Source organism: Hoplias malabaricus, chromosome 18 (assembly GCF_029633855.1).
Source record: "Hoplias malabaricus isolate fHopMal1 chromosome 18, fHopMal1.hap1, whole genome shotgun sequence".
Classification (NCBI taxonomy): Eukaryota; Metazoa; Chordata; class Actinopteri; order Characiformes; family Erythrinidae; genus Hoplias; species Hoplias malabaricus.
In genome coordinates, this window is record NC_089817.1 from 13435132 (window position 1) to 13461205 (window position 26074).

General features: G+C 38.6%; 1 protein-coding gene across 1 annotated transcript in view; it reads right to left on the minus strand.

Moving 5' to 3' along the window:
- The window catches only part of opcml (opioid binding protein/cell adhesion molecule-like), a 174954-nt gene that overhangs the window by 65558 nt on the left and 83322 nt on the right, over positions 1-26074 (minus strand). Inside the window, exon 2 of the mRNA XM_066650817.1 lies at positions 25613-25848. Coding sequence (XP_066506914.1) covers positions 25613-25848 — 236 coding nt within the window. The remainder of the gene's footprint in view (positions 1-25612; positions 25849-26074) is intronic.

Sequence of the window (26074 nt, forward strand, 5' to 3'; positions counted from 1 at the left end):
TGCACAAAAGCAGAACTCATCTTATCCCATGTTTTCAGACATAGACAGCCCACAAAAAAAAATGACTGAGTGGTATTGTTTCAAATTGTGTGGGTTGGTAGGTGCTCCAGATCCCCAAATTAACAAGTGATTTTTCATAGTACGTCTCCATTAATAGCGTATTTTTCTCTGCTTTTAGCAATGCTAAATATAGTATAAACAGAACAAAACACCGGTTGAGAAATTCTTTTATGCATCATTTATATATTTAATTTTAATATATATTTAATATATATACATACTCACACCCCCATTTGCCTTAAGCAGCTGTCAGATAGTAAAATAAATGGTGGTTTATTTTGGCAGGAACGTGACAAACGATCACTTTGACAAACTGAGGCAAAACTTTCAAAATGGCTAATGAGCAGAGTGGCACTTTTTGCTGAGATAATGTGTTTTATGTTGATGCCTCAAACACGCAGAGTGATGGCAATCAATTCCCTTACGTGTCTCCATTCTGATTCATATCAATCCCTGTCTCTCTGGAGGATCTCTCGCTCAAAAATGTGTCAATCATGGAATTACAAGACGTAGCAGAGCAATTCTTGAAGCTGTCAGCACGGAATGACAGGGTGTCACTCACGTCAGGAATCTTTATACATATTATATTGTACTGTCATGAATATATCTATTAGATATTTGCTTGTGGGGAAAGTTTCCAATGCCCTGAAATTGGGGGATTGATCTCAGTGTGACGTTCACCAACCCTGGAGCACTGATGTTGTTGAAGGTTGGCGTGAGGACTCGTTTGGTAAGAAATTGCCACTTTGTTTTCAATTTAATTGGCTCTGCCTTGCCTATAAGGCTAGGCACTAATTGAGTCTTTAGAAGAGAACAAGTGTCCGACATCAGAGGACGCTGTGATTCTTTCCAAACATCATATTGTCTTTTAAACACTTTTCCAAAAAGCCCTGTGGGAAAGGGAAAATGACTAACCAGACATCAGCATTTAGGGCTATACAATATTAATATCCTATGTAGCGTAATGGCGTTGCTTGTTGCCTTTAATATAATTGCTTTGCTTGTTGCCCAAGGGGGGAATCAAACAACAACAACATTCATCTGAAACAAGCTGAGCAAATGTTGTCGTAATCGTCACTTCTCTCTCTCTCTGCTTTTTCACAAATACAAGTATCGGTATTCCTGCCAGTGGGACGATGCATGGTTTGCTTGGCTGCTTTAATCTCATCGCAGGTGGGCAATGTCATCACTGTGCACCAGACCACTGTCCCATCTCCACATCTGTCTAATCCAGACAGCTGCTGTGACTCTGATAGCTCCGGAGCGAGCCGCTGCTATGATCGCCCTGAAGCTGGAGATGGGAATAATGAAGAGGTAGGATTGTTTGAAATCCTCCAACAGACAATATGACCTCGTTAGTCACAGTGCCCTCCCACTGGAGAGGAATCCAACAGCGGGAGTTGTTCAGTCTTCTTCACTGATTGTCCAGGACACAGACACACTTACGCCATAAAATTTGGCAGACTAGAATTTTTTCTAAATGTGTGTGTTATGATGACCACTCAGTAGACCACTAATATGCACTGTAAGGTCATGGGTTGACAAGCAACAGTATCAATCAAATCAATTACTAAGTAAGAAAGAAATCATTCATCACAGTATTTTATATATATATATATATATATATATATATATATATAAATATATATATATATATATATATATATATATATATATATATATATATATATTAAAAAAGTAAAAACATCCAATTTAGTTCTGCATACGGTATTTTCTCTTGTCCTGTTGCATTCTGTTTGGTGTCATACTTTGTCTGTGTTATACTTTGCTTACAGTTTCTTGAGTCTCATTTGTTTTTGTCATGTAATGTTTCCAGCTAATGTTCTAGTTCTGGGTGTGCCTAGTTACCCACATGTATTTCATGTTTCCTTGTCTGGTTTCAGGGTCTTTGAACTAAATGACCTAGTAGTCTTTGAAGTGATAAATGAATGTACTGAAGTTTAAATGCAGTTTTGTTTACATATTCTCATCTCATTTAATTTCTTGTTTCAAGCTCTCAAAGTTTGTCTAAGTGCCGTCTCAGACATTCCTTATGCCTCATCTCTCTTATCCAACATCACAAAAATGCAACAAGATTATTACATACGTACTAAATGTAGCACCCCAGACCTTCCTTATACATTTTTTTTTCCACATCTGTGAGCGCTTACCCAGTTCAAGGTTGCAGTGGGTCTGGAGTCTACCTGGAATCAATGGGCACAAGGTGGGAAATCCAAGTGTAAGGGGGCTTCTGTTTCAGAAATCCAAGTATAAGGGGGAATTCTGATTAATGCAACAATCTAAATGATGGCCCTACGTTTGAGTGAAAGAGATGCCTAAAGATGCCTCCCCACATCACACAGATCAATGCTAGGCAGCACATGTTTGTCTGACATAACATTGGATCATCTGGCGTTCTCCTCCAGGGTGTGGAGCTGTCCAATGACTTTGGGTCAGTGGAAACTAAAACCAAAGCAATGGCTAGCTTCCTTTCTCTTGGAGGAAACACACGCTTGTTGTCACACTCTGCCAGGTTGGTGGCACTGTGTGTTCATGCACTGCATTTGACGCAGAGTGTATGAATCCTGGTAATGGTCTTGTAGTTCAATACAGATACATATTGGGACCAGTAGCCAGTTGCACAAGCAGAATGTGAATAGTTTCATGTTTAAGTTTATGAGCTAATACAATTGAACCAGTTGCACCAAGTAAGAGTTTCAAGGTACTAAGTTACAACTACAAGTTTTACACATAACTGACTGTTTTTAATACAATCACTCTCTTGCGTGTTGATATAATGTGTTTAATACATCCTGTTTATTTTTGGGGAGCACTACTGATTGGCTGCAGAGTCAAAACAATTGGAGCAATTGGAATTCTGTGTCACTAGTTTTAAACCAACTACCCTCAATGTAAGTTTTAGGATGGACTTCACACCTCAGCTTACAGTCAAACTTATCTTTAGCTGGTGCTAACGGCTGCAGGCTTCTTCTCTGCTGCTTAGACAAAGTAGTGTAGTATTTTGTGAAAATTTCATTACTTCTTCCCATAAGCTATTCCTTTAAGTCATGCACATCTCAGAGGAACAAGGAGAGTTAATGGCATGCAATAGTATCAGCGTAAATCTGACCCCTCTGACTCTAATAAATTAAGATGAATGTCAATTGTGGCTAATAAAGCATCTACAGACTCTTTTTCTTTGACTTTGCCTTAGCTATTCCTGTCTGAAATCAACCTGATCAAGGTTTAGCACATCAAACGTTCTGCACACTTCCATCTTGTGGACAAGGTTCTTTTATTCTAGGAAAAGCCTCCAATCTCAGTTCCATTATGCTGATATGCGGGGGGCTAAAGGAATTGGAAAAGCAGGCAGGGCACCCGGTGAAAAATGGACTCCGAACCGCCTCTCTGAAGCTGAACTAGCTGCCATTAATGTGTTACATGGGCAAATTGCTGAGGACTCTTTTCCCATTTACATTCTCATAACACCGTCCAAATCCTTCCAATGGCTCATTACTGCTGTTTAAAATGAGGAAAAGGGGCTCCTTCTCAATCCAATAAAGGCGAATTGAAGCTTATTACACAAATGTGCAGTGAGTTGAGAGGCCGTCAGATCTATTCCCCCAAGGAGGAGAGGGTTTCAGTACTAATCTAAAACAAAGACACATCATTACACTTGAGCAGGGGAGAGAGAGACTAATCCCCATGTTTGTGGGCCACATCTAATTGAATTGAATAGCTCTTGCCCTTTGACACCTAATAAGCATAAAAGGACACTCAATCCAAAAGATACAATATCTCAGCCTATCTTTAAGCAAGCACCAGCACCTGCAGTCATAACTAATATTAGTGTGTCTGTATAGCTTATACAAGGAGTGAATTCATCTTCATGTTAAATCCATGGCTAGATTATTTCTGTGTTGACAGCTGCTCCCTATTTTCGATGACAAATGACACATTTAGCTGTCCACCAATTACGAAGCCCAAACTCAGCTTAGTCTAGAGTCTCCATTAGATTACATTCCCAGGCCGAACTGACACTTATGAAAAGCAATTTGTCCTAAATGGAGACCATTCCTGTGACAGCTGCATGTGCTGTAGATTATGAAGCTATACACACTTTTTAAAAAGATAAACTGGTATTTTCCTCCACTGCAGCAACTCAAAAAACAAGGATAAACATTTTTTATCAATTTTGATCTGCTGAGGGTTGGTGTTACACATAGTGTCAACTTCAGGGTCCTAGTGTCCTGGTTTTAATCCTTGCCTATGAGAAGTTTGGTGTGTTCTCCCTGTGTCTAAATAGTTTTCCTCTGGATGCTCCGGTTTACTCACACAATACAAAAGACGTATATTAGTAGATGGATTGGCTGTGTCAAAATGTTCACAGGTGTGTGTGTGCCTGGGTGAGTCACACGCCCTGCAATGGACTGGTGCCAGTTCAACTGATATGTGCCCCATCGTTCCAGACCCACAGAAGATGAATAAATGAATTGTTCTTTGATATAAATCTAATATGCACATGATAGTGACACAGGTGTGTCTTGCTGCTGTGCTCCACAGCGTTTGTTGGACACTGTTTGAATTGCTCACCAATTTTTCAACATTCAGGTACAACACTGTCAGAGCCTGCTCAGCCTGCTCTGTAGAGACACTGAGACAGAATATTGGATTGTTTGCGCAGGATAGCTGGATACTTTCAAAAGGCAGATTTCTTGCAGCTGCAGTCAAGTTTTGGCACTATCCATGTGGAATGTGGTGGAACCTTCTCTTGAATGTTCCACAGCTTTGCTGCATCCATGAAATGCTCAGGGCACACTTCGGCATAGTGCCTCATTTCAGTTTTCAAAATAAACAATCTGGTGCAAATAACTCAGAACCACATGAGACATATTGTGTTTAGCCAATCAGGAGAGTGCAGATCACACCACATCTGGGTCTGGTTTATATAGCAGATTGTTTGCTATGTTCCCATAACAACAGAACAAAAGCCACACGGTGTTAAGAGTCGTGTAACTGTAGTGTGAAGCCATATTTGCCCACATGAAATGATTAATTATATAGCTTTTTTATTTACTGATTTTTTGTTGTTGTTGTTAGATAGAAAATATCACCACCATTATGCATCTTCCACAGAGGTCCCAAAAAGTATCTAAAACTTTTCAGACTCAAGAGTGATATAAAAATAGCACCACATTGTAGCTGACCAGGATAATGTGTTTCAGAATTGAATTTTATTTCTCATTAATGCCTTTTCATGTAAACTTTAACATTACTGAAGCCCTCACTGTCAGCACTGTTCTCTGAGTTTCTGTTAATTGAGAGACTTCTTGTACTGTATATTAAACGTATATGTGTGTGTGTGTGTGTGTGTGTGTGTTTAAATTTGTCTACATGTAAATATTTTGGTTTAGTATTAGATAGTTATTTGACATGTAAGCGTCATGTTACGCATCTGGTAAGAATAAGAATTCTTTGAAGCTAAATATAGACTTCTTTCTGCTGCTTTGTTTTTTATTATATATATATATATATATATATATATATATATATATATATTTTTTTTTTTTTTTTTTTTTTCTTCAATAATTGATAAAGGAGATGCCATTTATATGCCCTCAACTTTATATTGTTTACACTCATTAGAAAATGTTTATCATGGTGCTTTAGGATTTATTTATTCAGTGTTGTGATATATATATATATATATATATATATATATATATATATATATATATATATATATATATATATATATATATATATATAAATAAATAAATAAATACTAGCTCTGCCCTGATTACACACAGATTGATTCTTTATTTTTTTTAAAAATTAAAATAATTAAAAATTATAAAATAATAAATTAAAAAATATTTTTTTAATTTATGAGTCTATATTAGGCATATTACCTTTTTATTTATGTAACTTTGTTCATAACAACAAAGAAACAAGCAAACAAACAACAACAACAAAAAAAAAAATGGAGATTATGCACCCTCAAAGTATATATCTTATATATTGTCACACAGCTCCAAAGACCTGGAGATTGTGGGTTCAAGTCCCGCTCCGGTTGACTGTGTCCACGTGGATTTCCTCTGGGTGCTCCGGTTTTCTCCCATGGTCCAAAACCACACGTTGGTACGTGGATTGGCGACTCAAAAAAAGGGTCCATAGGTGTGAGTGTGTGTGTTGCCCTATAAAATATAATATAATATAATGCTCCGGTTTCTTCCCACAGTCCCAAAACACATGTTGGTAGGTGGATTGGCGACTCCAAAGTGTCCGTAGGTGTGAGTGTGTGAGTGAATGTGTGTGTGTGTGTGTCAGTGTTGCCCTTTGAAGGACTGGCGCCCCCTCCAGGGTGTATTCCCGCCTTGTGCCCAATGATTCCAGGTAGGCTCTGGACCCACTGCGACCCTGACTTGGATAAGCGGTTACAGATATTGAATGAATGAATGAATGAATGAATATAATATAATATAATATAATATAATATAATATAATGAGAAAAGCGGTGTGTAAAAAAAACTGCAACAAATGTATTAGAATGACACTTTTTGATTCCAACATAGCATCATTGAACAAAACCTTTTGACTCATTTTTTAATGTATTCACTGAATTAGAAAATGTCTGCTGCTCTTCACATTAAGTCAAAAATGCAATAATAAATAATGTTTCTTTAACTTGCTTTATAAGTTAAGAGGCTTTTCATCCAACAATGATGACATGTCAAGTAGAATTAAATGTGTGTTAAAACTTCAATATCAGGCCCAGTATAATCTGAAGCTGATACAGGTTAGCAGTACATTCTCTCCCAAGTCCTGCATAACAACCTTTCGCCAATAAGGAATCTACGTATCCAGGTGACACTACAGTGTCCTTGAATGTCTCCTCAGAAACAGAAGCTGCATTAGAGGAGCAGGAGTGTGTGTGGGGTGTGTGAAACTACTGCTATGTGTTGCTCTCTAACTGAGACACATTTTGCCCATTGAGTCTTTGAGTGTGTCTGGGTGGAGAGCGTGGAGATGTGTGGAGCATATGGCGTGTTATCATCACCTCAAACACCCTACCTGCACCGGGACTACACCTTTACCACTCTGCCTTTCCACTTAACTCTGTCTCCCTCTCTCACTCTCTCTCATTATTTGCCCCAGTCGTGTGAACGGAATTCTTTATCATGCATTCTACACGTTCTCTTTCTTTGGTATTCTTTCTGTTTCTCTTTCCCATGCCTCTCTATTTCTGACTCTCTCACACCCCCTTTCTTTCTCTTTTTTCAATTCCGTTTTCATCTTTCTTTTTTGTCCATCGACTGCTTCTTAAGGCAACTCGCTCTCTCTCAACTCTGATCGCTCCAGTTCTGCCTTTAACACCTTCTACTCTCCATCTATCCCTCTGTTCTCTGACCGCCCACTTCTGCCTACAATACCTCTCTCTTCTCTGATCACCCACTTCTGCCTAAAATACCACCACCCCACCATGCTTTTCTCTCCTCTGAGCACAAGCTTCTATACCCCCCCCCCCCACACACACACACAATTTTGCATGAGCACCCGCTTCTGCCTATAACACACCCACCCCCTCTGATCACCACGTTCTGCCTACAACACCCCCCTTCACTCTTTCTCACCTGACTGCGCTAAAGTCTACCGCTCCATATGGCCTGCAAACTCCTCACTGTGAGAATACACAACTCCTCTGAACCTCACTCTCACACACAACACACATTTACAAAACCATTTACACCATTTACTCTCATCAAAACACCAACACACTGATGCTGCTCTGAAGAAATTCAACTAAAGATTCTCACACATATTCACGAGCCAAGGAAACCTGATGATATTTCTTTCAGCCATCCATCCATCCATTCATTTGTTCATGTTCTGGAACTACTTCATTAAGTTCACGCTCATAGTGGGTCTAGAACCTACCTGGAATCATTGGGGGCAAAGCAGGGACACACCGTGTACAGGGCACCAGTCTATTGCAAGGCATCATAATGCCTAGGGGAATGTATTTCATATTACAAATCATTACAAAGCACACAGAGAGGTGCAATGAGAAAATAATGCCCTATACCATGTCCAGTCTACAACAATTTATTCCCAGCCAAACAGTGTGACATTTTTATATATGTGCTTAAATAACATGCACACACGGTTTGTACAATGTTCATAAAGCTACTAACCTATCAAATTGGACCTGTCTGGAGTTACCACACCAAAGCCTAAAATCATCATGCTCAAAACCATGGGCTGGCCAGAGGACTTTATAGAAATTAAGCACCATTCAGTTCCTTTGGCATGGGCTGGGCTACTGTTTTTGATCCTGAGGATAGCATCCAAGAGCAGTACTTGACCCTCAAGTGGCTGAATGCCATCAAATCCTCACAGCAGTGTTCCAGCATCTACTCAGAGTGTGGAACTGTTTTAGTAATTTATTGCAGACCAACAACAAAACAGAGAGGAGAAAACTCTTTGCAATGCGTTTGAATATCATTTCATCTCTCGATGTCCAATAACAGAGCTTGGAGGGGAGGGAGGGGATAACTGTTTCCATGGCTATTATGACATCATCAAGCAGACATTTAGTTTGTCAATTGTGCTCATTTAAAACTGCTCAGCTAATCAACAAATCTAGGCAAATATCACACTCAGTAAACAAAGCAGAGGCTTCAGCTGGATCTTTACAGAGAAAGCCCCTCGTTTATGTAAGAATGGAATAAAATGTGTACATTTGTCTGTGAAATGTGCTCAATTGGTCTCTGTGGACCTTCAGCTACGTGGCGGTGTGGTTAGTGGACCTTTAAGTTTCATATTTAGTAACTCTGACTGCAAAGTCTTCCCAGGAGAGCAGAAGCTGGGGGTCTCCCTGTTGACATTTGATTTCAGAAGACTCTGAATAAATACATGTGTATAGCCCTTTGTTTACATAAGGTTATGAACCCATAATGAGTGGTTAAAATGGTGTGGATTAAATTACTGCAAGATACAATTAAATATAGTACAATATGCACATTTTAGAAAAGGATCACAAATAATTTTCACATATGGTGAATATCTGAACATTTCAAACATTATTGAATAACGAATCATATACTGTAATTATTTATTGATCTATGAAATTTTGCTCATCTTAATCTGCCTTCAGACTGGATTTCTGCTTTTGAAATAATGCAATATAAATTATGAATACTGATTTCATAACATCTTTAACTGTTATTAATAACTATAACAAATCATTCTTGATGTTGTACAGCTTACTGGGTCATTTCAGAATTATCTTCAGCTGTGTTCAGATCTAGAGGGACAGTTCATTACAGGGTTTCACACATTCACCTATTCATTTGCACACTCACACAAGTGAGCAGTTTTCCACAGCTAATTGTCCTACCATCATGTGCTGTTGGACTGATCACACAGAGAAAGCCCACACAGACACAAGGAGAACACACAAAACCCCTTACAGACAGTGACCTGAGGCAGGGATTGAACCCAGGACCCTGAGACCCTGGTAGAAGTAGAGGTGACACTACCTGCAGCATCCCTGTGCTGCCCTGCGGCCATTTTGGTTTTGTATTCATTAAATAAATTGATTGTAAACATTTGAAGACCAGTGTTGAATATGAGTCTCAGGCACACAGCAATGTTAAAAGTCTGTTTATTTCTAAGGGATAAAGGATGGAAAGTGGTCACGGAAACATTGTTTTCGGTCCATAAGCCCACACAGAGGTCATAAGGGGACCTCTGGGAGAAATACAAAAATACAGATAAATGTATTCATAAACATGGTTTGCCATACTTCCTCTTGAAAGCCATATAAAAACAAGACAGCTTTCTTCTAATAAGAGTATGTTTATTACGACTGAAGAGAAGGCTGCAGCAAGGCCAAAGTTTTTAAAGTAGGAAGAATATGAACAGAGAGAGAAAAGCACTTATACTGGAGCATATCTCTGTTCTACTGAGCTCACAGTCAAACACTGAAATCCTTCAATTGGATAAAATTGATGGTGCTGCCTGAAGGGCAATGCGTCATGAGTTTTTTTTTTTTCTCTCTCTTCCAATGTAGGCGGATCAGTACATCACCTTTTAATGGCCAGCCTGGACCAAACAAAATTAGCCTCATTTGTCCAGACTGTGGTGGTGCTCCCATTCTCTGGAGACTTCACAAAAATCTGCTGCAAATGTGAGGCTTTGTTATTTTTCAACTCTGTCAGAGTCTCGCTTTGACAAGGACATTGTGAGAGTCCCTCATATTCTCTGTCTTTGGCTTTGGCTTTTGAGATGAGTGTGACAGACTAGTCTCGGGTGTGTATGTCCAAAAGTGTCAGCCCTTTTGTCTAGTGAGTTCTAGTGACAATTCCACTGCAGTAAGTGAAATGCAAATAAAACAGAAAGCAGTGATATGCAAATCCACTCTCACCTGAATTAAATCAAAAACCGTGCAAAGCTAAATTTATGTTTTATCTTTCTTTTTTGTCAATATACACTAATTTAGAAACAGATTCTTGCAACATATCAAATGCTAATAACAACATATTAAATATTTGATCATGTTTTTTACAGTAGTATTAAAAGTTGCAAGGCATCCAGAAAAATCTCAATCTATAATGACTAAGGAGCAGAAATAACCCTGAAGGACATGTGCAGTTGTGCAAGTGAAGAATTACATAACAGATAATCCATTTTCAAAACCAGGCTGGTCTCAATGAGAATTAATTTATCCTAATAAAAGACCATTCAATGCAATGTATATGATATAGGACCCAAATTCATGGATTTATGCATAAAACTGACACTGATTCAGTGTGAAAAAATTACACTTAACACTGCCCCCTAATCCAAATATTAAACATAACCTTATGAATAACTCTATGCTCAAAAGTCTTGAAACTGGAGGACACACCCATTTCTCCTGTGACAGTTTACAGTGCTATTTCTGCAACTTTTCTTTGGGTATTATAATGTTAAAATGACTAAAAATCCTAATGTAGAAATTCTATGAATATCTGAAGGCAGCTTTAAATAGTATGTGTACAAAATTTGGAGCTCTTGTTTAAAACTGAGATACAAGTCCCTAAATATTTATTAAGCATTGATTAAGTGCAAGGTGATGGAATATGTCGGTAAATATGTTCTTATCCTGCCTTCCCCCCCCCCCTCTCACACTGGTTTTTTTCTGGTTTGTACTATAATGTGCACCCACTGCACCCAAAACAAAAAGTACATTTGGAATTTTGGTGATTCTCTTGGTGTCTGGGAGATTATCATTTTTGCAATTAAAAAATAAATAAAATAAAAATATTGTCAAAACTCAGATGTTTGGTTTGCTAATACTGTGCAGAATCAGTACATTTCCTGAACCTTAATTCGCTACATTGTGCACTACAGAGGTCATGAAACTATGGCTTCTACGTAAAAATGCCTTTAAATATCACACAAGGGTTTGTTCACCTTATAGTTGAATATCACTTGCTTTCTATCAGATGTGTAATGAATTATTGTGTTGTCACAGCCTCTACTTCATGACCTATACAGTGCACTACACAGAGTAGGAAGCCATTTGAGCTGTTATCGCAAGATGAAATGGCCTAAATGCTTGGTTTATACAGGCTCTTAATTGCACAATCCCAGGCAGTAGTCCATGATACTAAAATCACTGGGATCAAGTGGGGTATAAAATCCCCAGAATTGGGATTGGAAGCAGTGGTTCTCTCAAGTGACAGAGTACCACCCAGTACTGTCGAGATGAGCTGGTGTGGTAGTTGAGATCCAGTCATCCAGCTTTACTTAACCTTACTGATGCTTTTTTGGCTGAATGCAATCAACCCTTGAGAGAGATGGTTGTACACTGAGTGCAACCTTCTCAAAACATTAGGTGGTGTTTGAAGTTGTGTGTCAAAAACGTTATGATATATATTCTTTTAAAGGATCATTCCCAAGTTGTCTTATTCCCTTTAATGTAAAGCCTGTAATATGTAAAGTACCAAGTTCCTGCTGCCCTTATGCCTAATTGAAAAAGGCAGTATGGGCTGAAACACTCCTTATAAATTCAACATGAGTAGGCGGAGTTAAACTACTGTAGATGGAGTAAGTGCTTACCGGAGTGAGTGATGCAGCCGTATTACTATTTAAAAAAGAGTACAATATTGCCTTTGATTTCATGTTAACAGATGTAAATCCAATGAAATACTTCTCATTTGTGCATCACCATCGTGTCAGTTTGAGTCCCTTGTGACAACACAAAATCAATACCATAAAGAATAGGCTCTGTCACTCTTCAACGTTGTCAGAACGCATCGAGGAATAAAAGCAGAAGCTCTGTTTGTCAAGGACATTGCCCAAGTCTCTCATATTCTCTGTTTTTGTTTGTTTTTTTCTGCCTTCCACAGCGTTTTCATCATGGAGACAACAAGCAGAGCCTGTGGGCTGAACAATAGGAAAACTGTTGCTCGGCACAACGTCACATCACAGCGCCATGACCCTCGCCTCTCCTTCTGTCAGAGATGCTTTTCTCCCATGAAATTCGTGCGAGGTCTCTTCCTGCCGCCTTTCAACTCCACGGGAGCCACCTTAAAGCACAAAAAAAAAAAAACCTCTATGCTGTCCTAGATTCTCTCAAAATGCTGCTTTGACTTCACAGTAATTGAGACAATACCGCTTTACATGATGAAATCCAATGGTCTGTTGATCCCGCTGGACAGTATTCCCACACTTACAGTATCCACAACAAAGCTATCTCTGTTACTGTTGGTTTTTTTTTTTCTTGCCATCTTGACAATCGTTGTTTGTTTGTTTTGCCTCGCCTCTAAATCACTAACAACCCGTTCCAGGGCGCAGAGATGGAGGGTTTGTATTTGACAGGGCATTGCCACAGCAGGGCGGTGATTGGTGATAGCTTGTTAGACCAAAAAAAAAAAAAAAAAAACGAACCCAGCCCAATGGTAGATTTGGGCCAAACTGGCTTTGTTTTTGTGTTTCTGTTGAGACATACTGGCCAGCAGCACTCCAAGCTCCACCTGGCTAAAAGAGTGCCAGTTTCAGCTCCGGAGATGAGGAGAGCATCCATTTGAAACAACACACCCCAGTCTCCCTGACTGATGTGTCTGTGATGGAAAAATAAATTCAAACTAACAATGTAATGTGTGAATGTAAACTAACACAATGGTTAATCTGAAATGATTATGGTATACTGTAATCTATATGTGGTGATTGTGATACAGAACATTTTGTGCTTGAATACATGGCCTTAAAGGTCCTGGAATGCCCACTGGGAAGAGAAAATGCTTAGCAGTGTACTTCTTTAGTTAGATTTAGGGATGTCTTGCCTTTGGTTAGATTTAGGGAGGTCCAACCAAAACATCAAAGTGTATCATGTATGGAAAAGGCAGACTTGACCTGACTCTCTGCAACACATAATGCTGACTATGGAGATGTGAGAGAGTAGAGGGTAATAGAAAGATGTATGGCCTAATAGTCCATAACATCTGGGACTTAAGGCAAGTTGAGACATGATGAAGAATAATGGGAAATGTGTATGTGATAAATGCTGCTGTGAACACTTAAATAAACTAGTGATTGGAGTGAATGCTTGACTCTGTGTCTTCATTCCTCTGATTTCTCCTCGGGCCTGAGAATCATTTTGGAATTCGGTCTTCCTTCCTGCTTGCACTTAGACAATTGTCATAACAGTGTCCAATACAAGCAGCAAGATATCTGTAATCATGCTGATGGTAAATCTGTTATTTTACAGAAGTAACTGAACCATGAATGCTCTGGGTAACAGGAAGTGGTGAAAGTGTTAGAGCTAGGAGAATGATAAAAAAAGCAGCTCTTTAAAATTGTTAATCACTGCTAACACCTTCATGGGAATGTAGCAGGTTGTTAGCATTAAGGTAACAGGAATATCCATGGATGATGTTTAGATACAAAACAGCTCATGGACCTGGATTTCGCTGACTCACTCATATATGCTCCCTCACTCAAGCACATAGAGAAATCCATAAACATGCTCCCTCAAACTTTACATGCTCACTCACATAATCACATTCACTTGCACACTCACTAACTCTCTCTCACTTAGATACATTTAAGGACTGCTCCACAAGGGGGTGCAATTCAGTGTTTCACATTACAAACACTTCAAGTCCTTGTCATTCATTAATATACTTTTTTTTTTTTTTTTTTTTTTTTTTTTTTTTTTTTTTTTTACATTTGTAAAAGTTTGCACGGGTGTTTCTGTTATGATACTGAAATTTGAATAATAATATATTTGACTGTGCTACTATGAACTTTAACAAACAAACTAATTTGTCCAACTACTAAATTTATTCATGGCCAGTGATGCAGTGAAGTGAGTTTTCACTTCCAGTGCCTATTTTGTTAAAAAATTACTCCTACCCATTGTAAACCAAAACCTCACTACTCACACTACTCACTGCTACTTAAATTAAGCCTTCAGTTCAGCCCATGAAGCACTAACCTACAGAAGTGTGGTTCTACTGCAGTGATAGAGACTTCTGATAGAAATATCAGAGAAATAATTTTAATTGAAATCATAGGAATAATCATAGAATTGATTTTCTTAGGTGGGTTTCAGGAATTTAACCCTTTTGACTCTAAACCAAAACATAACAGTGGAATAAGTATAGTACTTTAATACTTGGGTATTTAAACCCAACAAGTACAGTTGATTCTATTCAATAAATGTTTGTGGCTACTGGGAAAACCTCTGTCATTTTCTAGTTTCCTGGTAGGTTGCAGCTGAAGAAAGAGATTCACACTCCTCTCATGTCCCTCTCCAATTAACTTACTCACAAAAAAACGAATACTATTAGCCATAGTGACAGAGCTATGATGTCGTTTTGGGTAAGTTCAGTAATTGAGAATGAATAAAGGTCACCTAATCAAAATGTAGTCCTTAACAGCATTATACAGGCCTAGCTTTGGTGGACTGCCATTAGCTGCATGGTGTTTGTGTCCAAGCGTGTCAGCACATTAAACAACAACAACCACTTCCATAATATGAAGAGTGGCAAATTACCATTTTAGTTCACCAGCCCACACTGTCTGATGGATGTCATCTAAGCTCAGAAAAAAATGCAAACACTTCTATCACATTACTTTGACTAAAGATAAATAAATAATTAAAATCATAATTACTGTAAAAATAATTAATAAAAAAAAAAAAAGATTTGTTCTAATATAATTGAATTATCCTGTATCCTCTGCCACATCATTAAACAAAATTATACAACTGATTTAGTTAGATTTAAATGATGCTAGGCCAATATTAGCAGAATATAGGACTCTTATTAGCTTATTAACAGACACTATGAACTCCTGGTTGTTTCATTTAACAGCACCACTAGTAAACACTTGTCTTTATCTACATCTACCTGGTTAACATATTATATACAGGCTAACCCTCCCAGAACACACATCACACTTGCACACACACTAAAATTTAACATTATCATGTCACAGACATTTTACTGAAACCCAGGGAACTTGTGGATAAGTGTTATAATAGGTCTGTTTTAATACACAATTCACTATGTGTAGTCTCTCTATTGGATAGGTCACAATGGCTCAGCTAATCAGGTTTAAGTTTTTTTTTTTTTGTTATTTGTTTGTTTGTGCTTCTAAAAATACAATAAAATGTCAAATAAAACAAAGTATCCATTAAGTCTTGAATGCCAATGCATATAAAATCTCTATAATCCACTGCTGAATGGTTCTAATCCTATAACCTTGTTTATGTTCATATATCTGAAGGCTATGATTATGATAAGGTCTTTGAACACTGCTCACTCTAACAAAGTGTTATCGTCATCATTATGACACAAAATGTTCATCATGCCTTCAGTCTACATTCATCCAAAATTGTTAGGCCATCTGCCATCTTCAGAAGCTTTAGCTATGTGGTCCATTCTGTATTTCTAGTTGATATGTTCCCTCTGAAAGACTTATTTCGAATTGCAGGACTGCAGTAACCTTCATTTGTCTTCTAGAGATGGCGGCTTGATTAGAATAATGCTTTGTGTACTTCAGCGAGGGTTAGGGGAGAAGCGGCTGGTTTCATATTGCCCCGGACCCTAACACATCGCAGGATTCTGCTCGTATTTCTGCTGATCAATGCGTCTGATCGATGCTGAGGAAGACGATGAGGCCTTTTTGCCGAGACAAGCCCCTCCACTGCCGTCATTCACCACAGAAATAGATGTAGCACTAATCCAGGACATGAGCGTGGAGTACTTGGGACGAGGGGAGGGGGCAAGCAAGGAGACACCATTCTACCCGCAGGCTTAGCGTTACAGTAGAGGTGGGAAACATGATCATATCGTTGCTGGCGGATAAAAAGCTCTATCCCTTTTAGTCATTTGGTACTTTTCATAATAATTGCTTTACATTGTGTGAAAACTGCATTATGGCTGATCCAATGGAAATGCTCCAGTGTTTACACTGACTTGCAGTAAGGGTTTGTGTTGTTTTTCTTTTCTCCTGCTGTTTGAATATAAGAGGTTTTGTCATGACTGATAGGTTATCAGTAACGTTTGGATATGAATATGAGCACTAAACTCAATATGTTGTAGTTATATGAAACATAGGGGCCCAACGTCGCAGAAAATCACAGGGATGTGTATCCGGTCAGGACCAAAATACTCAGACCATCGCTGAGATTGGTGAAAACAGGAGGTTATTCAGTGTATAATTTTCTCGGGGGGTGGACGGAGTAAAACACTGACATGGCTGTTCTGGACAGAAATAAAATCACACAGAAACACCTCTAAAAGAAGAAATCACCCCAGGAAGCCATTAACTCTGTCCCAATAAGCCCCACATCCTTTAAATATAGCACCACCACTCGTGATCTCAAACCTGGGGAAATCTTATGTATTATGGAGAGGGCAACATGGAGGGATTGAACAGGAATTAATTTTTTGCAGGTTCTGGGCATGCATGGAAAAGTAGCAGCCGGGTTGATACACACACACACACACATATATATATATATATAACTGCACCCAGTGTTGCAGGTGAATATTTCCTGCTAGAAACTGTCAAATCACTGAAACTGGAATATCAAACATCACAGAAGACATAAGCTGCAGTGCTGCTCATGCTTGCGCTGCCTCTGTTGATGAGGGGGAAGTGAGTTTACAGAGAAATATGCAGATTATTCTCCTTAGAGTGGTATTCCCACGCCTGGGGCGGCTGCAGCTTTTCACCTTTTAGCCTGTTCATCACCATCTCCTGTGAGTTGGGCAACGTGTGCTTATCTTTAATCCTGCTCCATACACTCGGGCTTAAAAACTCAGAATGGACAAGTCCACTCCACACCAGCTGGACAATGCTGGCTCTGATGCAAGCAGCTGGACAGAAAGCTAACTCTCTCTGGAGAGTCGACTGGGAGACGTCCTCCATTTTAAACAGCTAAGCCTTCGGTGCTAGAAGCTCACACAAACCTGAGTAGCATTAAAGGAGCAATAAAGAAATTTCTGCAACAAAAAAATAACAAACAATGTTTTAGAATATGATTATTTTTAATATTTCTATAAATTGTAATTCGCATGAAAGAAAAAAAAGTAAATAGCCTTAAGTGGTCCTGAATAAACCACTGAATTAAACAGTTTATGCTTCATAGAGTGGGTTGTTCTGATCTTGGGGATAATATTGTATCCAAAGGTATGTGTTATTTTTAATTTATTTTTAATGTGTAAATTTTAAATACAATTATAATTTAAATCTTTATATTATGCAATTATTACCAAAAAATAACAAATTACTGAGAGAACGTTTGAATATTTATTTATTACAATTATCTTAGTAGAACGCTAAATTTGTCAGTTTCCGTTGCATCTACCTTTTACCTTTACTAAAGATTTCATGCTTTTCAGAAAACCTGGGTTCAAATTTCCACACAAACCTGGAACAATATTTTCCAAACTTTCAAAGTTTAGTCTGAGAAGTCATTGTATTTTCTACTTCTCAAATTAATTCCATGATTTTGGCCCTTGTGCAGCCAGTCCATTGTCCTGAGTTTAGCAGCAGCTTTTTCCTTTAACTTGCAAGCTGTCTTCTCACAGTGGACAGATGGCCAGACGGACAGAGACACCTGTGGATTTGTTCAGATCTGAAGAGAGTATAGAGCTTGATATTCTCCTGTCTCTCAATAACAAAAGCTTTAAAGAGAACATCAAAATATGAAGATTAAAAAAACAAAAATCACATGTTCAGTGCATGTGCACATTCATTTGGGGATCTGGAGTCTACCAACACACAAACTGTGAAACAAAACATCCCCTAATTTTTTTCTGGGCTGCGTAAATCGGAAAACATGGGATAAAGTACTTTAAAGTACTTCACATTTTCTTGTTTCTGGTGGCTATTGCAATCTGTGGTTCCTACTGTTATAAACTAAACAGAAAACATGTACACAAAGAGAAATGCAGGAAAACATTTATGTAACATAACATTTCTGTACATCATTTGTATTAAAATACATATTCAAAAAACTGAAAATGGTCTATGAATTATTCAGATTGTTATTCTGATGCATTCTGGAGAAGGCTGCATCACCACAGCCCTGTTACTTAAGTAGCTCTCTGACGCACCTTATTAGAGCTGTACTTTGCTTTGTTGCAGAGAGCTGTATGTTAACAGCAGACTCAGCTCCCATCTCAGGGTTAAGCGTTCTCTGTGATGAGCTTCTGATCCTCAGGAATATTTGATCTCCTGTGTTCAGTTATATATCACCACACACACTTTAAAGCTGAAGTTCATGCACTGTCCTTGCGTCTCCAGCTGTGCTTTCACCACCATTTGACCTCGTTTCAGTGATGAAAGCCTTGATAACTAAGAGGGGACATTTGTAAAGTACCAACCTTCTGCTCAAGGTAGTTCTTGTTAAAGTACGAAACCCCTTGTATCTTCATTTTCTGAGATGCAAAATCCATGTATTCGCATTTATTTTTTTGACAGAGTTTGGGGAAAAAAAACTAATTAATTTGTTTTATTAATAAGTAATTAATAAGTAATTTATCTAACTATATGTACATTGCAGTGCCATAATCTATACACCACGAGGTAATTAAGGTGTTTTATCTGAAACTGGCTAAATGTATTAGCCACTATTTATTTATTTATTTATTTATTTTAACTATACTTATGGCTAGTAACTGCACCACAAAGGCGTGCTATTCAGTGTTTAACCTCAGACACTCTGTCCTTGGTGTTCTCAATGTTTTTGTTTTTATACATTCATTCATTATTAGGGAATCGTAATTTGCAATTGTAAAAGCCACTGCAAGATCCAGAAATGATTTATACAACTATAAATCTCACCCTATTACACTCACTGTTACATACCTGAAGAAGAATTACAGATGGTACAATGGTACGTGGGAGAAAATCTCGTCTGTAGCTAGGCTCAGGGTTAGGGTTAGGTTTAGGCTTGGGGTAAGGGTAGGGTTATGGCAAGGGTAAGTTTTAAGTTTGGAATTAGACGTTAGTCTTAGTGTTAGTAGCTGAGTTAATACACTTAATGCTGGGTAGACGAGAGAATGAAGAGTGAACTATATTTTGTACACAGTGCAAATCTTGGTGCATTTTTATTTTTTAATATATTGTTACTGTCCAATTAACAGCGACGATATGCAAAGTCACATTGAGACCATGATGAAAGACTATTATTTTCTTAATTTTCCAGTCAAGACTCACGTAAGGAAAAACAAATCAAAGTAAAATAAATAATTAATTAATAGTAATATAATAATTTTAAAAATATAATCCCCACATATGTTTCCAAAACTGGACTTAATAAATTTCCTCGCAAATAGAAAGAAGACTGGCTGCTAACAACCACGCAGATCTCGTAGTGTACCACGCCATCATGTATCAGCACTGTTCTTAAATTTTCATTTTTTTTCTTAGGAATTCTACATTGTTAGAGGCTTGGACAGTTACAGTGGCAAAGCACAAGGTACCTACCATCTCTACAACAGTAGAGACAATTAAAATGCTAAAAAAAAAAGAAACTGAACATGGCTAACCTAACTAGCATTTACTGAAAGGGAGTTTTTCATGGGTTAGGGCTTGATTATTTTAAATCCTAAATCGTAGGTTCACTGTCAGAACATTTAAAGTCTATGATTTTCTGAGATTATGGCTTTGTTCTTACACACTGTACATTATTCATTGACAATGCAGTGGCACTATGACCTTCAGTTGGTGGTTGGTGGGCTGAGTGGAGCTGGCTAGAGAACATGGTATTGGAGATGTGTAATGACAGATGCTGCATAATTGGAGAACAGCAAGAACATGACCACAGTCTCTGAAAACACACTCGGCAGAAATAGTACACCTCTCCGCACACACAATGAGAAGGTGAGAGGGTGAAGGAGTGGGTCACATGCAAATCTCAGCACTACCGTCCTCCAATTGCAACTCAGAGACCCACAAGCACACACTTAAGTTATAAATATATCCTACTGAAGGAATGTTCAGATATAGTTACATGAACAAAATTACAGCACACCAAGCATTAGTCAAAATCCGAAGCAGATCTGAAGGTAGCAACTCAACTGCAGTGGCTCTGAAATTTTACAATAGATCATAATACATAACTGCATTTAATCATTTGTCCTCATGTTCCGTGGGTGTTTTTAAAAACTAATGATCCATAAAAAGCCTGGCTTTGTGTTTTATTATTGTCTAGGTTCCACCACTGTGAAATGTATTCAGTCACATCTATGCAGTATCTGTATTTCAGTCATTCATTGACATTGTAAGCACTTATCCAGTTCAGGGTCACAGGGGGTCCAGAGCCAGCATGAATTCACTGACTGCTGGATGGGCCCCCAGTCCATCACAGGGCAAAGCACACTCACATATTCACACCTATGGGCACTGTTGCATGAACAATCCACCTCTCAAGATGTTGTTAGACTGAGGGAAGAAACCAGAGCACCAACAAGCGCAGACACAGGGAGAACATGTAACTGTAATGTGCTTTTTGAATCATTTTGAATCTTGGCTAGCCTGGATTATTCATCAGCAGTGATTCTGACGTAAGCTGCTGATGCTTTAATGTCAATAATCATTGTTATAAACATTTTCCCTTTCTGCGTAAGAACAACAGTAACGACTACAAGAATCACGTGAATGTAAACAGACCCTCAACCCAACAAATAAGCCCCAGTACGTTACACTGTTTCCCTAAACCATGCTTAAGGTCCAAAACAATGCTTTCAAGTCCTTGAATATTTCCTAATTTACAGACAACTGATGAAAAGCTTGAAAAAACTAACTCATTCAACTTTTCATTGTAAACATCAACATACCCTATAGCAGCTAAAACAATGGCTGCAGAGGAGCATTATTAAAGGAACACAAAGGACTTGTACTACTGTCTCGGCTCTGACATACAGTACAAGAAAAAAATAATAATGTACAGTATACATATACATTGTTCCATTTTAAAGTGTTCAGATGATAATTGATAACAATGTGAAATATCCCATGGCTTCAGAGGCTGTGATATACAACTTTTTGTGCATAATTTGCTAATATTATACATAAATTGAGCAAATTAAAACAATTATAAGTCATTCATTAATTCATGCATGTCTGTAACTGCTTCTCAAGTTCAGGGTCGCAGTGGGTCCAGAGCCTACTCGGAATCACTGGGTGCAAGGCAGGAATTCACGCCTATGGACACATTGGAGTTGCCAGTTGTCCTACCAGCATGTGTTTTTGGACTGCGGGAGGTAAAAGGAGCACCCGGAAAAAACCCACACAGACACAGGAAGAACACACCAGACTCCTGCACTTGAATTTATGTATAAAATTTATATATAAAATATGTACATATATATATTTAAGTGTAGACACACAAGAAGCAATCAATAACACACGATGAAAGGCAGGTTACATGCATCTCATGTGCCTACACTCCTCTTCATAGCCTCATATCTCCAGATGTGAGACATGTATGATCTCCAGATAAGATGAATGAAAAGGGCAGCTTCTACATATTCAGGAAATGTTTCAACAGTATTTCTGCACTATATTATCGCAAACATTTTAATAAAGACATTGCTAAACATCTAATTTGACCCTCAGGTACGTTCATAGACCCCAGAGAGTAGTAAGAGACTTTTGAAAATATTATCAACACACTTTTCATCATGTGGGCCTTTTAAACCCATCCAACTCCATTTCCCTGACACTGAAAAACACCAGCACTTCACAGAGCAAGTATCTGACCCTCAACTATGTGCTTTCTTAGCACACAGCCTCATTTTACTCACTGTATTCACACACCAGGGACTGTGTGTGGGCTCCTTGGCCAGAGTGTCCCACTCGACCTGAGCTTTATTTCTCCGCAACCTCCAAAAAACACACTCACATCTCACTCTGCGGATTCCTCTCTATTCTTAGCTGAGAGAAAAAAATACCCTTCAAATCATGAACTCACCAACTTCGGTGGCATCTGACAACCTTGAACCAGAGCGATCCATTATGACCTCCAATAAAATTAGAGCTCCGTTTTGCTGGAAATTTGACAGCCATTAATCATGCATGGGATCATTCGTCACACATCTTCCTCAATACCTCCCGCTGTCTCAACACACACTTTAACCTCAGACCGAACCTGATCTGCATATCATCATCGTCTCTGCCCGTACTCTTCCTTCTTTTTCTTTATCTCAATTGCTCATGCTGGGTTCTGTTGTCCTTGTAGCAAAATATTTGCATCTCTCCAAACCCACATCAGTATATAAACAAAGCAAGCAGTCAACAGCATCAACAAAATGTAGCAAAGAATATTTATGCATGTGATTATTCCTAAAATGTAGCTCACAAGAATCAAATTGAATTTTAGACCCTGAATGAACCTGGTTAAGCTCCACACAGTGGGTCTCCCACATGAGGGTGGCCATGGTTAAACTAGGTTATCAGTCCTAGTGTCCTGAATGTGTCAGATACAGAATCACAGACCTATTGAAGCCACTAGGTTTCAGTGTAATGGCTGTTTCTAACCATGAAGAAGAATCATGAAGAAAATGACACATTGGTTAAACTTGAAACATTATTTAAATATTTCTATCACATTCCACCACAGTGTTATAGTCCTTGTGCCTCTTTTAGATTGTTTGTCTTGCCTCTGAATGTCGTTGTCTATCTAGGTTCACGTTTTATTTAGTAATGTATTGCATCTTGGGGCAATTTTACTATGTTTGAAAATTGCTTAGATGGCCCTGACAGATTCTCATATGTGTGCTTTGTTTTTCCCAAACTGTGGACACTGAAGTGTGATATGTATCTGTTCTGGGAGGGTTAGCCAGTTTATAACATGGTAACCTAGTGTATAAGATGTAGATAAAGACAAGTGTGGGTGGTATAGTGGCGCAGCAAGTGGTGTCACAGTCAAATAGCTCCAGGGACCTGGAGGTTGTGGGTTTGAGTCTGTGAGGAGTTGGTGTGTTCTCCCCGTGGCTGCGTGGGTTTCAGAGTGCTCCGGTTTCCTCCCGAGGTCCAAAAACACTTGTTGGTATGTGGATTGGAAACTCAAAATGTGTCCATAGTTGTAAGTGTGCAGGTGAATGTGTGAGTGTGTGTTGCCCTGTGAAGGACTGGCGCCCCCTCCAGGGTGTATTTCCGCCTTGCGCCCAATTATTCCGGGTGGCCTCCGAACCCACTGCGACCCTGAACTGGATAAGGGTTACAGATAATGAATTAATGAATAAAACTGATGTTTTCTAGTGGTGTTGTTACATGAAGTGACTAGGAAGGGAAAAAAAACAACAACAACAAAAAAAACATTTAAAATCATGTGACATTGTCAAATTTGTGCCAAATGTCTAAGGGGCTAGCACTCACCTTACCCATTCAACATACATATATATATATATGTGTGTGTGAGTGTGTGTGTGTGTGTTTCACCCATGCTTGACATTAATAGTGTAATAGTGTTCTTAGGCTCTTGTGGGGCTTCTCAGGAGATTTCATTTAACAACTGTCTTTTTTTTTTTTTTTTTTTTGTTCTCACTCACCATTGTATCCACAAATGGATGACCTTAAATTCACTGAATTAAATAACATTAAATCCCATCTTCCTCTTATGAACACACACATATTATCTGTTGAAAAGTAGTCAGTTAGCTATACCAACTTTAAATTTAATAAAACAACACCATTCCTTTGTTAACACAGGCAATATCTGCAAATATCGAACCAAAACAGAATGCTCCATCATCAGGCAAAAACCTCTGACCTCTCTTGTTGAGCTCTACTGAGTGCCCACATGTTGCTTGTTTGGAGTTGGTTGAAGAAAACACACATTAAAAAACAATCTTTCAAAAATACAGTTCCATGAATATTGGGAATGTTGGAGAAACTGAATATTTTTGTTTTTTCTTGGCAGCTCTTTTACCAGATTTGAGGCTGCTGACCCTGAGGGTTGGGTCCATTTGTCCGAGCTGTTCAGAAGCCGTTTCCCTCACAAACACTTTAATGAAGCTTTTTTTCTGAGCCGAATCTAGTACAGTACACTCAAAGTGTTTAGCGGATGAATCCTTATAAGCTTCTGAGTAATCAGCTGCTCTATGATTGATACAATACTTCAGCCTTCCCAAGTAATTACATTATAAACTGAAGATTAAATGAAATTCTTTGGGTGAAAATAAAGCCTTTTTTTTTTTCAGGGGCTGCTCCAGTACTAATTAACTCTTGCTGTATCTAATCTCTTAAAATAATTGCCCAATCTTATTTATTTGTTTGGTTATTTTGCATGTGGAGTAATTAGTGTCAGGCCTAAGCACCAAAAGTTAATGAACAGTAGATAAGAAGGTGTTTAAGTTGCAAAAAAAATAAATAAATAATAAAAAAAAAAAACGAGAGTGTTTTCTCTCTGACGCTACGAGAGCACATTTCCCTCTTTCACTTAATCCTTAAACGAGCAGGAAACAATCTGATTAAAGAAGAAAGTATAACTTTTGTAGCCTGCATGTTGACAGGTTTTTTAGAGCTGGGAAAGATCCGGAAAGCCGCTGATGTTAATTGTTTTCGGAGCGGGAACGTGAGGGGAATTGATTGCACAGTAAACGATGACAAAATTCTGCAGTTCGACAGCTGATTTAGTGAGTTGCTGGCTGGAGCTTTCTCTCTCTCTCACGCTTTCTCTCCCTCTGCTGTGTGTCCTGAATCAATATCTATCAACGATTTGAAATTAAACCCAGATTAAATCCCAATTTCATCACGGAGAGGCACGTCTGGAGAGATTCATTTAATTATATCAGTCTGCGGAAGGAGAATCGAAGTTGTTCTTCACCTTTATCTATCTCCCTGAAATGTCAACCCAGCCAAAAACAATCTCGGCCCAGTTTTGATACAATTCCTGTAATCTCAGCAGTGAGTGATGAAAAGCGCCACTGTCAGGGATGATATTTCTGTGGCGGAGAAAGAGAAACTCCAGCACGCCTCTTTACAAAGCTCCACAAACACCTGGGAGAAAATTGCCTTTGAAAAAGCCCCCTGTTACCTTGCACTATGAGATGAACTTTGGTAGACTCCGGCTTCTTGTTGGTGAGAATGGAGCAGACGTACGGCCCTTCATCGTGCAAGTTCACGTCCAGGATCTTTATACTGTACTCCGTGACCGCTGTATTGTTCAGGAGGACAACCCGGGGGTCCAGAGACCACTTCTCATTCCCAGTGAAGAGAATGGTGGTCCGGTTCAGCCAAGCTACCCGTGATACCTTGCTGTCCACGTTGCATCTGTTGGAACACAAGAGCAGGTGGGACTTAGTTCACTTACATGAAGTTAATTTATAATATATATATATATATATATATATATATAAAGTAGGTAAAAAGTTAGTGATATCTCTAGAGCCTATTGTTACAGAAGCAGATGATGTGCTGTTCTTCTCACAGGAAAATGTAATAACATAGTGTTACCTACAAGCATTTATTCATTGGTAACTGCTTCATCCAGATGTTG